General features: G+C 44.7%; 1 protein-coding gene across 17 annotated transcripts in view; it reads right to left on the minus strand.

The window, feature by feature from the left end:
• The window catches only part of LOC106590661 (EYA transcriptional coactivator and phosphatase 1), a 65870-nt gene that overhangs the window by 9374 nt on the left and 42632 nt on the right, over window positions 1-13864 (minus strand). For 12 of the 17 annotated variants that reach the window (XM_082970810.1, XM_082970820.1, XM_082970819.1 and 9 more), the window contains 4 exons: window positions 7425-7507; window positions 6141-6420; window positions 4945-5087; window positions 642-725 (listed from right to left, as the gene is read on the minus strand). In XM_082970810.1, coding sequence (XP_082826936.1) covers window positions 642-725; window positions 4945-5087; window positions 6141-6420; window positions 7425-7507 — 590 coding nt within the window. The remainder of the gene's footprint in view (window positions 1-641; window positions 726-4944; window positions 5088-6140; window positions 6421-7424; window positions 7508-13864) is intronic. The other 5 variants (XM_082970823.1, XM_082970821.1, XM_082970816.1 and 2 more) reach the window with 1 other exon arrangement.

Genomic DNA, 13864 nt, shown 5'->3' on the forward strand with positions numbered 1-13864 from the left:
CACACAGCCACACACAGAGACACACAGCCACACACACAGCCACACACACAGCCACACACAGCCACACACACAGCCACACACAGCCACACACACAGCCACACACAGCCACACACACAGCCACACACACAGCCACACACAGAGACACACAGCCACACACACAGCCACACACACAGCCACACACACAGCCACACACAGAGACACACAGCCACACACACAGCCACACACAGACACACACACAGCCACACACACAGACACACACAGAGACACACACACAGACACACACACAGACACACACAGAGACACACAGCCACACACACAGCTACACACACAGCCACACACAGATACACACACAGCCACACACACAGACACACACACAGCCACACACACAGCCACACACACAGCCACACACAGCCACACACACAGCCACACACAGCCACACACACAGCCACACACACAGCCACACACACAGCCACACACAGAGACACACAGCCACACACACAGCCACACACACAGCCACACACACAGACACACACACAGACACACACAGACACACACACAGCCACACACACAGAGACAGACACACAGCCACACACAGACACACTCAGACACACAGCTTGACGTTAGAGAGTGACGTCACTCACCCGGCCGTATCTGTTAGCGTAAGACCCTGTGAGCAACGAATGGAAAACGATGATGGTCTCATCCAAGTCCCAGATGAACACTCGCTGGAGAGAGAGAGAGAGAGAGAGAGAGAGAGAGAGAGAGAGTGAGAGAGACACAGAGAGAGAGAGACAGAGAGACAGAGAGACAGAGAGACAGAGAGACAGAGAGACAGAGAGACAGAGAGACAGGAAAAGGGGGAGGGGGAGGGGCAAAATCAATGTTCGCACTCTGTACCTTGTAATTTGATCTCCCCTGGTCATCCATCCATCCACCCCCTGCCCTTTACATTAGCCCGATAAATAGTGACTCATTCATTAATTAACTAGATATGTTAACATGCTGTAATGTCACCGTCAGAATGGGGTGAGATGAATAACTCTGAAAATCATATCTTAATAATAACTAATTATGCAAAGCCCCACATCTAATCCTTAACACTTTACTTTGACATGTGGAAGGGCTGGTGTCTATATGTACTTCATATACACAGTTACAAACCCATATGTTATTACATAATCATGGGCACACTTTCCTGACATATGGCAAACATTTGACATTCATATAGTTACCCATATAGTTATCCATATAGTTACCCATTTAGTTACCCATATAGTTATCCATATAGTTACCCATATAGTTATCCATATAGTTATCCATATAGTTACCCGTATAGTTACCCGTATAGTTACCCATATAGTTATCCATATAGTTATCCATATAGTTATCCATATAGTTATCCATATAGTTACCCATATAGATACTAGTTTAGTTACCCATATAGTTACCCATATAGATACTAGTTTAGTTATCCATATAGTTATCCATATAGTTATCCATATAGTTATCCATATAGTTATCCATATAGTTACCCATATAGTTACCCATATAGTTACCCATATAGTTATCCATATAGTTATCCATATAGTTACCCGTATAGTTACCCATATAGTTACCCATATAGTTACCCATATAGTTATCCATATAGTTATCCATATAGTTACCCGTATAGTTACCCATATAGTTACCCATATAGTTACCCATATAGTTATCCATATAGTTGTCCATATAGTTATCCATATAGTTACCCATATAGTTACCCGTATAGTTATCCATATAGTTATCCATATAGTTACCCGTATAGTTACCCATATAGTTACCCGTATAGTTATCCATATAGTTACCCATATAGTTATCCATATAGTTACCCATATAGTTACCCATATAGTTACCCATATAGTTATCCATATAGTTACCCATATAGTTACCCGTATAGTTATCCGTATAGTTACCCATATAGTTACCCATTTAGTTACCCATATAGTTGTCCATATAGCTGTCCATATAGTTACCCATATAGTTACCCATATAGTTACCCATATAGTTACTAGTTTAGTTACCCATATAGTTACCCATATAGTTACCCATATAGATACTAGTTTAGTTACCCGTATAGTCACCCATATAGTTACCCATATAGTTACTAGTTTAGTTACCCATATAGTTACCCATATAGTTACCCATATAGATACTAGTTTAGTTACCCGTATAGTTACCCATATAGTTACCCATATAGTTACCCATATAGTTACCCATTTAGTTACCCATATAGTTACCCATATAGTTGTCCGTATAGTTACCCTTATAGTTACCCATATAGTTACCCTTATAGTTACCCATATAGTTACCCATATAGTTACTGGTTTAGTTACCCGTATAGTTACCCATATAGTTGTCCATATAGTTGTCCATATAGTTACCCATATAGTTACCCATATAGATACTTGTTTAGTTACCCATATAGTTACCCATATAGTTACCCATATAGTTACCCATATAGTTACCCATATAGTTACCCGTATAGTTACCGGTATAGTTACCGGTATAGTTACCCGTATAGTTACCCGTATAGTTACCCGTATAGTTACCCGTATAGTTACCCATATATTTACCCATATAGTTACCCATATAGTTACCCATATAGATACCCATATAGTTACCCATATAGATACCCATATAGTTACCCATATAGTTACCCATATAGATACCCATATAGTCACCCATGTAGATACCCATATAGTTACCCATATGTTTTATGTAACATTACAGGCAGTTATCTATCTATTCAGACCCCAAGGATTTGTGGGATTAAAATAAAAATAAAAAATAAACAATATACACAAAATGCTCTAATGTCAAAGTGAAAGGAAAATTCTAACATTTTCAAAGATGAATACAAATTAAATAAATAAAATATAGTCGTTGCATAAGTAGTTAGCCCTCTGAGTCAATATATGTTAGAATCACCTTTGCCAGTGATTACATTTGTGAGTCTTCTTGGGTCAGTCTCTAAGAGTCATTACAGCTGGGGGTCTTCTTGGGTAAGTCTCTAAGAGTCATTTCAGCTGGGAGTCTTCTTGGGTAAGTTTCTAAGAGTCATTACAGCTGGGACTCTTCTTGGGTAAGTCTCTAAGAGTCATTTCAGCTGGGAGTCTTCTTGGGTAAGTCTCTAAGAGTCATTACAGCTGGGAGTCTTCTTGGGTAAGTCTCTAAGAGTCATTTCAGCTGGGAGTCTTCTTGGGTAAGTCTCTAAGAGTCATTACAGCTGGGAGTCTTCTTGGGTAAGTCTATACGAGCTTTACACACCTGGCTTATCCAATATTTGGCTGTTATTATTTTCTAAATTCTTCAAACTCGGTCATGATTTTGGGGATCATGGCTAGACAGCCATTTTCAAATTTTGACACAGATTTTCAAGCAGATTTAAGTCAAAACTGTAACTTGGCCACTTCTTGGTAATTAACTCTAGTGTATATTTGGCCTTGTGTTTTAGGTTATTGTCCTGCTGAAAGGTGAATTCCCTGTGTCTGGTGTAAAGCAGACTGGAAGTAGGTTTTCCTCTAGGATTGTGACTGTGCTTAGCTTCATCCCGTTTCTTTTTATCCTGAAAAACTCCCCAGTATTTGCCGATGTCAAGTATACCCATAACATGATGCAGCTACCACCATACTTAAAAATAAGGAGGCAGTTACTCAGTGATGTGTTGTGTTGGATTTGCCCCAAACATAAGGCTTTGCATTCTGACCAAAAAGTGTCTTCCTATGCTGTGTATTCTTATTTTCAGTATAACTTCAGTGCCTCAATGCATGTTTTTGGAATATTTTTGTATTATGTATATTTGTGTCCTTGTTTTTACTCTGTCATTTAGGTCATTATTGTGGATTAACTACAATGTTGTTGATCCATCCACCATCTAGTTTTCTCCCATCGAAGAGTTTTCATCAACTCTGTAGCTGTTAAAGAATCACCAATGACATCATGGTAATATCCTTGAGCAGTTTCCTTCCTCTCCTGCAGCTCAGTTCAGAAGGACGACTGTATCTTTGATGTGTGTCTGTGGTGGTTTAATAAATAATCCCAACGGTAGAATTATTAACTTGACCGTGATTAAAGAGATATTCTACGTCTGATTTGTTATCATGACCCGTCTACCAATCACTGCCCTTCTTTATGAGGCGTTCAAAAAAGCTCCCTGGTCTTTGTTGTTGAATCTGTGCTTGAAATCCAATACTTGACTGAGAGACCTGTACGTATGGGGGACAGAGGAAGGGTTAGTCATAAAAAAAAAAAAATCGTGTCAACCCCTTTTTCTGTCACACATAACTTATTATGTGATATGTTAAGTCATATTTGACCTCTGAACTAATTTAGCCTAAACAAAGGAGCTGAATACTTTATGCAACGACGATATTTTAGTTCTGCATGTTTTACTCGGCTTATTATTTTTCTGTCGATTGTTGACAATAAAACGACAATTAAATACATTTTAACCCCACTTTGTAGCACAATAAAATGGGAACCAGTCCAAAAGGGTCTCAGAGGAGGTAGACCCATCATCTCACCATAATCTCACTATAATATAATAATATAATACTCTAAACAAAATCCATAGTCGATAAGAACAACAACGAAATATAAATAAATGGTTTAATAATTTTTTTGGTGTAGAAGTGTTTTCCTTTTATTGGCATTCATTAAGAGCACTTAAAAAGCACCATTGAAAATAAATGTTATAGTCAATAAACATTTCAGAAATCAATAATAGGTTAAGGTTACAAAAGAGCGTTGAGTTTTGTTCATGTGTGTGATGTGTTAACCTTGGTGTGGCGTTGGGGGTAATTGGATTAGTCTATTGTGCCTCAGACAGGGTGAGGCTGTCTGTCGCCAAGGTAACGCACACACACACACACACACACACACACACACACACACACAGTCACTCACCTCAAGGTCAGAATCAGGCGGTGGTGAAGGGTTGTTGTTCCTTCTCCCTCGGCCACGTGACTTTCCATCCGAGGCACGCCGCAATCGATCCGATTCTGAATCTTTAATGGGCGTTGATGGACTGTGGATGGTACTGTAATCTCCTGGGGGGGGGGAGGGGGGGACAGAGGGAGGGATGGAAAAAGGAGAAGAAGAAGAGATTGTTTTAAATAAAGAGAAGGAAATGATGTATCTCTTTCACCTTTAGAACTCAGAAGAGTGGAGAGAGCTATCGGCAGCGACATTTTGGATTGTAAAGTGTGCGTGTGCGTGTGTGTATGGTGGTTAGAGCGTTGGACTAGTAACCGAAAGGTTGCAAGATCGAATCCCCGAGATGACAAGGTAAAAATCTGTCGTTCTGCCCATGAACAAGACAGTTTAACCCACTGTTCCTAGACCGTCATTGTAAATAAGAATGTATTCTTAACTGACTTGCCTACTTAAATAAACGTAAAATAAAAAAAATACAAAAATGTGTGTTAAATAATGACAACTAGACGATAACAACATTCAAACTATTTTCTATTGTAAGGTTTCCAGAGCGTTAGACAGACAGGCAGGACAGAGATAATAACATCAGTATTCTATTGTTCAGATTATCTCTAATCTGAATGATCTGTAACCCTGGCTAGTTAGAAATTCCTCTAATCTTATTTCACTTGATGATGATGATGATGATGATGATGACATCAGAGCTCTACTGTCAGAAGGAGCGTTAATGTGATTCCTGTTAAAGGGGCGAGACGCTCCTCTCTGCAGTTAATTCATATTTTCTACCATAATGCATTTTTACATTTTTACATTTTAGTCATTTTAGCAGACACTCTTATCCAGAGCGACTTACAGTAGTGAATGCATATATTTCATACATTTATTTTTTCAGATTTTTTCATTGAGTGCTAGGGTAACAAAGGGTGGGTTAAGAATGGAAAGGAGGGGTAACAGCAATTAAAAACAGTTATCACCCCTCAAAAAATATATGTGAATTTATATTTCTTTAATAATACCAATTTCTAGATTTTCTTGGGACCGCCAACATTCGGGGAGGGTTTTGGGTGGCAATTGGGAGGTGGAGGGGTAACGTTGATTATAACAAATTCAAAACAATTATCACAATATTATAGTTTATTTTATTTTAAAAAACCAGTAATGGTTACCATAATGAGTGGCCCTGGCGTCATAGCCACCCCCTCCAGAGCCGTCTGATCCTGGAGACGGAGGGTGGGTTGCCTGGGGGGCCTGGGGCCTACCTGCTGGGGGGTCTGTGAGGGCCTGGCTGGTCAGGGCGCTGGGGGGCTCCTGGAGGGTGTAGGTGGCTGTGGTGGAGGGAGTGGTGGGACTGGTGTTGTTGCTGGTCATATAGGGGGAGGTGTAGGGAGAACTGTTGTAATACTGGGAGTACTGGCCCTGGCCGAACGCTGGGTAGCTCGGGTAGTCCTGGAGGGAGAGAAGGGAGGATGGATGGATGGATGAAAGAGTCAGAGAAAGAGAGAATGACAGAGAAAAAGAAAGAGAGAAACAGTAGAGAAACAGTTGATATATATATATAGAGAGAGAGAACGAGAGAGAGAGAGAGAACGAGAGAGAGAGAGAGAGAGAGAGAGAGAGAACGAGAGAGAGAGAGAGAGAGAGAGAGAACGAGAGAGAGAGAGAGAGAGAACGAGAGAGAGAGGGAGAGACAGAGAGAGAGAGAGAGAACGAGAGAGAGAGTGAGAGCGAGAGAGAGAGAGAGAGAGAGAGAGAACGAGAGAGAGAGAGAGAGAACGAGAGAGAGAGGGAGAGACAGAGAGAGAGAGAGAGAACGAGAGAGAGAGGGAGAGACAGAGAGAGAGAGAGGAGAGTAAGTAATGGCCCAGTGGTGCTACTTTACAGTCCAGATTCCAAAACATAAATGTAAACATATGTCTGTTGTGTCCGACATCTGGACAGCGATCTGTCTTGGTATTTTTTTGGGGGGTTCACATCTCAAATGATTTCCTATTCCCTACGTAGTACATTACTTCTGGCCAAGGCTCCGGTCAAAAGGAGTGTACTTTATAGGAACATAGAGTTCCGTTTGGGACCTGACCCTTTTTGTCTGTGGCATAATTCATATGTGCCAGGTGTAAGGGATCATCCCTGTCTACAACACTACAGATGTTATGAGGGATTACTGTATGATTCACGTGACGTGGATCCATTGGAAATGAACTGTATCATACATTATGTCAAAATGTCAAGTGTGTCAAATGGCACCCTGTTTCTTGCATAATAGTGCACTTCTACCCTGTGGGCTCTGGTCACAATTAGTGCACTGTAGGGAACGTGGGTGCTATTTGGGATACACTCCAAGGTTCCCAGGATCTTATAAAAAAAGAAAAAAAAAGAGTACAGTACCTCTTAATATAAACCCAATGATGCTAAACATCTTCTATACGCTATCAGAATGACGACATTGGTACCTGCTGTGTACTGTTGAAGCCAGTTGAGTTTGTGAGGGCGTTGCTTCCGGCGTACAGTCCTGACGTGGTTGTGAACGTGCCACCTGGGGAGGACATGGAAACATACGGTTATCACTAAGGATTAATACATATGACTTACAAACTCAACGACATATGATATCGTGTGATATATGATAACTGCCTTGTTCAGGGGCAGAACAATAGATTTTTAACTAGTCAGCTCGGGGATTCGATCTAGCAACCTTTTCGGTGACTGGCCCAATGCTCTAACCACTATGCTACCTGCCGCCGCAATATGTATACGATAGCATATGATATATGATAGTGTATGGTATATGATAGTGTATGGTATATGGTAATGTCCCCAATCAAACATCAATGGCCAATAGAATATGGCTAAGCCCTCTATATTTTTGCAGTCATGTTGTTTATGGCACATTATAACACTGAACTAAAAACATTTCCACAGAGAAAATAAATGGATTACCACATTTTCACAAAAAGGGACAAAACCAAGAGAGAGAAATATGTTTTGTGGACCAATGATTTCAAGTAGCCAACAGTGAGGTGTAGAGAGAGAAAAGGAGCGAGAGAGAGAGAAAGAAAGAGAGAGAGAGAGAGAGAGAGAGAGAGAGAGAGAGAGAGAGAGAGAAAGAAGAGAGAGAGAGAGAGAGAGAGAGAGAGAAAGAGAGAGACAGAGAGAGAGAGAGAGAGAGAGAGAGAGAGAAAGAAAGAGAGAGAGAGACAGAGAGAGAGAGAGAGAGAGAGAGAGAGAGAGAGAGAGAGAGAGAGAGAGAGAGAGAGAGTGAGAGAAAGAAAGAGAGAGAGAAAGAGAGAGAGACAGAGAGAGAGAGAGGGAAAGAGAGAGAGAGAAAGAGAGCAAGACAGAGAGAGACAGAGAGACAGGAAGGGACCTGCTCTCTCAGGTGTCTCAGAGCCTCACAGTATGCTAAACACTCAGCCTGTTGTGTTGGGGCTACCGAAGGGTGGAGGAGTGGGGGAGGAGGGAGGGAGGGGGGAATGGGGGAGGAGGGAGGGAGGGAGGGAGGGGGGGGTTAGGCTACAGGAGCGCTTAATGAATATGTAGAACCTGTCTTCTCTTCACTGCTTTAAAATAACGTTTCTAATTCATTCAAAGAGGAAGAGCTGATTTGATCTAATGGCTTCTGAGAGAGACAGGCTGGGGCTGCTGCCCTGAGAGAGACAGGCTGGGGCTGCTGCCCTGAGAGAGACAGGCTGGGGCTGCTGCCCTGAGAGAGACAGGCTGGGGCTGCTGCCCTGAGAGAGACAGGCTGGGGCTGCTGCCCTGAGAGAGACAGGCTGGGGCTGCTGCCCTGAGAGAGACAGGCTGGGGCTGCTGCCCTGAGAGAGACAGGCTGGGGCTGCTGCCCTGAGAGAGACAGGCTGGGGCTGCTGCCCTGAGAGAGACAGGCTGGGGCTGCTGCCCTGAGAGAGAAGAAGGGATGAAAAGACGAGAGGAGAGGAGGAGAGGCCCTTGGGCATGACTCTTCTCTTCTCTTCTCCCTCCCTCCCTCCCTCCCTCCCTCCCTCCCTCCCTCTAGAGGACAGGGAGAAGCCTCGGCAGAATAGTTCTTTGATTTTCAGCAGAATGTATAGATAAAATGATCGTTGACGAATTCTCTGGACCAATGTCTGGTTAGCAATGTCTGGTTGGTTTTTGAGCAAGTGTTTTTTCCTAGTTGAGTAAAGGTTGAATAATATGTAACGGTGTAGCACAAAATAACTTATCAAAATACTGTACCTTCCACTGTCTTCATCCCATCAACAAGTACCAAACATTGCAGTTCTACGACTCAAAACGACTCCATAAGGAGAACAACTTCTCAAAACTAAAGGGGGTTTAGTCTGAGTAGCCACCACTGCTGCTAAACACTTTTAGTAAATAAAATGCTCTTAGACGATAAAGACACATACTGTATCCTCTCTCTCTCTCTCTCTCTCTCTCTCTCTCTCTCTCTCTCTCTCTCTCTCTCTCTCCCTCTCTCCCTCTCTCTCTCTCTCTCTCTCTCTCTCTCTCTCTCTCTCTCTCTCTCTCTCCCTCTGTCCCTCCAGCTATCAGATCTATACACATCAGATGTATACCTTCTGTTCTCTCTCCCTCTCTCAAAGGGCTTTATTGGCATGGGAAACATATGTTTACATTGCCAAAGCAACTGGAATGGATAAACAAAAGTGAAATAAACAATAAAAAGTGAACAGTAAATATTACACTCACACAAGTTCCAAAAGAATAAAGACATTTAAAATGTCATATTATGTCTATATACAGTGTTGTAACGATGTGCAAATAGTTAAAGTACAAAAGGGAAAATAAATAAGCATAAATATAGGTTGTATTTACAATGGTGTTTGTTCTTCACTGGTTGACCTTTTCTTCTGGCAACAGGTCACACATCTTGCTGCAGTGATGTCACACTGTGGTATTTCACCCAATAGACATGGGAGTTTATCAAAATTGGATTTGTTTTTTAATTCTTTGTGGATCTGTGTAATCTGAGGGAAATATGTGTCTCTAATATGGTCATACATTTGACAGGGGATTATGAAGTGCAGCTCAGTTTCCACCTCGCTTTGTGGGCAGTGTTGCACATAGCCTGTCTTCTCTTGGTAGCCAGGTCTGCCTACGGCGGCTTTTCTCAATAGCAAGGCTATGCTCTCTGAGTCTGTACATTTGGTGTTTTACATCGTAGGGGGTGGTAGTGGGGGTAGTTGGGGTTGGTGGGGCGGGTAGTCAGGGGTGGTTTGAGGTAATGGGAGTTGTGTGGGGTAATGGGTGGTAGTGGGGGTAGTGAGGGGTAGTGAGGGGTAGTACAGAGTTGGTGGGGGTTAGTGTGGGGTATTGGGGGTTGGTTAGTGGGAGGAGGGTGGGGGATATTGGGGGTTGGTTAGTGGGAGGGTAGTGGGGGTTGGTGGGGGTTAGTGGGAGGGTATTGGGGGTTGGTTAGTGGGAGGAGGGTGGGGGATATTGGGGGTTGGTTAGTGGGAGGGTAGTGGGGGTTGGTGGGGGTTAGTGGGAGGGTATTGGGGGTTGGTTAGTGGGAGGGTATTGGGGGTTGGTTAGTGGGAGGAGGGTTGGGGATATTGGGGGTTGGTTAGTGGGAGGGTATTGGGGGTTGGTTAGTGGGAGGAGGGTTGGGGATATTGGGGGTTGGTTAGTGGGAGGAGGGTTGGGGATATTGGGGGTTGGTTAGTGGGAGGGTATTGGGGGTTGGTTAGTGGGAGGGTATTGGGGGTTGGTTAGTGGGAGGAGGGTTGGGGATATTGGGGGTTGGTTAGTGGGAGGGTATTGGGGGTTGGTTAGTGGGAGGAGGGTTGGGGATATTGGGGGTTGGTTAGTGGGAGGAGGGTTGGGGATATTGGGGGTTGGTTAGTGGGAGGGTAGTGGGGGTTGGTGGGGGTTAGTGGGAGGGTATTGGGGGTTGGTTAGTGGGAGGGTATTGGGGGTTGGTTAGTGGGAGGAGGGTTGTGGATATTGGGGGTTGGTTAGTGGGAGGAGGGTTGGGGATATTGGGGGTTGGTTAGTGGGAGGGTATTGGGGGTTGGTTAGTGGGAGGGTATTGGGGGTTGGTTAGTGGGAGGAGGGTTGGGGATATTGGGGGTTGGTTAGTGGGAGGGTATTGGGGGTTGGTTAGTGGGAGGGTATTGGGGGTTGGTTAGTGGGAGGAGGGTGGGGGATATTGGGGGTTGGTTAGTGGGAGGGTATTGGGGGTTGGTTAGTGGGAGGAGGGTGGGGGATATTGGGGGTTGGTTAGTGGGAGGGTATTGGGGGTTGGTTAGTGGGAGGAGGGTTGGGGATATTGGGGGTTGGTTAGTGGGAGGGTAGTAGGGGTTGGTGGGGGTTAGTGGGAGGGTATTGGGGGTTGGTTAGTGGGAGGAGGGTTGGGGATATTGGGGGTTGGTTAGTGGGAGGGTATTGGGGGTTGGTTAGTGGGAGGAGGGTTGGGGATATTGGGGGTTGGTTAGTGGGAGGGTATTGGGGGTTGGTTAGTGGGAGGAGGGTTGGGGATATTGGGGGTTGGTTAGTGGGAGGGTATTGGGGGTTGGTTAGTGGGAGGAGGGTTGGGGATATTGGGGGTTAGTGGGAGGGTATTGGGGGTTGGTGGGGGAATTTGACCCTTATCTGTCCCTTATTTTGCCAGGAAAGTTGAGTGAGAACACATTCTCATTTTACAGAAACGACTTGGGGAATACTTACAGGAGAGAGTAGGATGAACGAGCCAATTGGAAGCTGGGGATGATTAGGTGACCATGATGGTATGAGGGCCAGATTGGGAATTTAACCAGGACACCAGGGGTTAACACCCTTTACTCTAATGATAAGTACCATGGGTTCTTTAGTGACCACAGAGAGTCAGGACACGCCAACATCCCATCCGAAAGATGACACCCGACACAGGGTAGAGCGGGGGATTGATGGGGTGGGTAGTTTGTGGTGCCTGCTGTTCCCCCGGGGGGGGGGGGGGGGGATGTTTAATGTTTAATCTCCCTCATCCCTGCCGCCATACCACCCTTACCTCCCCCTCCTGCCTTCTGGTCCCACCAATCGGAGTCCATTTGTTCTGGTTGATCAGTCCCCTAGCCAAGGGCCATGTCTATCATCGGTGCACAATATTTGCAGCAGAAGTTTGTACGCCCCACTTGGGACCAGACTATCATGTCCAGATGGGTTTCCTTTAAAAGGCTTGCAGAGTAGAGTGACTGCAGGCAGGAGCACGCTGGACACACACACACACACACGTACGTACGTACGCACGCATGCACACACACATGTAGGGAACACATTGGGATACGAGGGAGAGGAAGGGACAGGGTAAATGCAAATAAAAAATACATGGGTTTTTGGGGACTGTAGTGTTACTGCAACATTACTGTTGTATTTAATACAGCGGTTTTTTTTTGTAGGGTCACTACTAGGGTCTCTACTAGGGTCTCTACTAGGGTCTCTACTGGGGTCTCTACTAGGGTCTCTACTAGTGTCTCTACTAGGGTCTCTACTAGGGTCTCTACTAGGGTCTCTACTAGTGTCTCTACTAGGGTCACTACTAGGGTCACTACTAGCTCTACTAGGGTCTCTACTAGGGTCTCTACTGGGGTCTCTACTAGGGTCACTACTAGTGTCTCTACTAGGGTCTCTACTAGGGTCACTACTAGCTCTACTAGGGTCTCTACTAGGGTCTCTACTAGTGTCTCTACTAGTGTCTCTACTAGGGTCTCTACTAGGGTCTCTACTAGTGTCTCTACTATGGTCTCTACGAGGGTCTCTACTAGGGTCTCTACTAGGGTCACTACTAGTGTCTCTACTAGTGTCTCTACTAGCTCTACTAGGGTCACTACTAGTGTCTCTACTCGGGTCTCTACTAGGGTCACTACTAGTGTCTCTACTCGGGTCTCTACTAGCTCTACTAGGGTCTCTACTAGGGTCTCTACTAGTGTCTCTACTAGCTCTACTAGGGTCTCTACTAGGGTCTCTACTCGGGTCTCTACTAGCTCTACTAGGGTCACTACTAGTGTCTCTACTAGTGTCTCTACTAGCTCTACTAGGGTCTCTATTAGGGTCTCTACTAGGGTCTCTACTAGGGTCTCTACTAGGGGCTCTACTAGTGTCTCTACTAGGGTCTCTACTCGGGTCTCTACTAGGGTCACTACTAGTGTCTCTACTCGGGTCTCTACTAGCTCTACTAGGGTCTCTACTAGGGTCTCTACTAGGGTCTCTACTAGGGTCACTACTAGCTCTACTAGGGTCTCTACTAGGGTCTCTACTGGGGTCTCTACTAGGGTCACTACTAGTGTCTCTACTCGGGTCTCTACTAGGGTCACTACTAGCTCTACTAGGGTCTGTACTAGGGTCTCTACTAGTGTCTCTACTAGTGTCTCTACTAGGGTCTCTACTAGGGTCTCTACTAGGGTCTCTACTAGGGTCTCTACTCAGGTCTCTACTAGCTCTACTAGGGTCTCTACTAGGGTCTCTACTAGTGTCTCTACTAGCTCTACTAGGGTCACTACTAGTGTCTCTACTCGGGTCTCTACTAGGGTCACTACTAGTGTCTCTACTCGGGTCTCTACTAGCTCTACTAGGGTCTCTACTAGGGTCTCTACTAGTGTCTCTACTAGCTCTACTAGGGTCTCTACTAGGGTCTCTACTCGGGTCTCTACTAGCTCTACTAGGGTCACTACTACTGTCTCTACTAGTGTCTCTACTAGCTCTACTAGGGGCTCTACTAGTGTCTCTGCTAGGGTCTCTACTAGGGACTCTACTAGGGTCCCTACTAGTGTCTCTACTAGGGTCTCTACTAGGGTCTCTACTAGCTCTACTAGGGTCTCTACTAGTGTCTCTATTAGTGTCTCTACTAGGGTCTCTCCTAGGGACTCTACTAGGGTCTCTACTAGCTCTACTAGGGTCACTACTAGGGTCTCTACTA

This window comes from Salmo salar, chromosome 29 (assembly GCF_965601325.2).
Source record: "Salmo salar chromosome 29, fSalSal1, whole genome shotgun sequence".
NCBI classification, from domain to species: domain Eukaryota; kingdom Metazoa; phylum Chordata; class Actinopteri; order Salmoniformes; family Salmonidae; genus Salmo; species Salmo salar.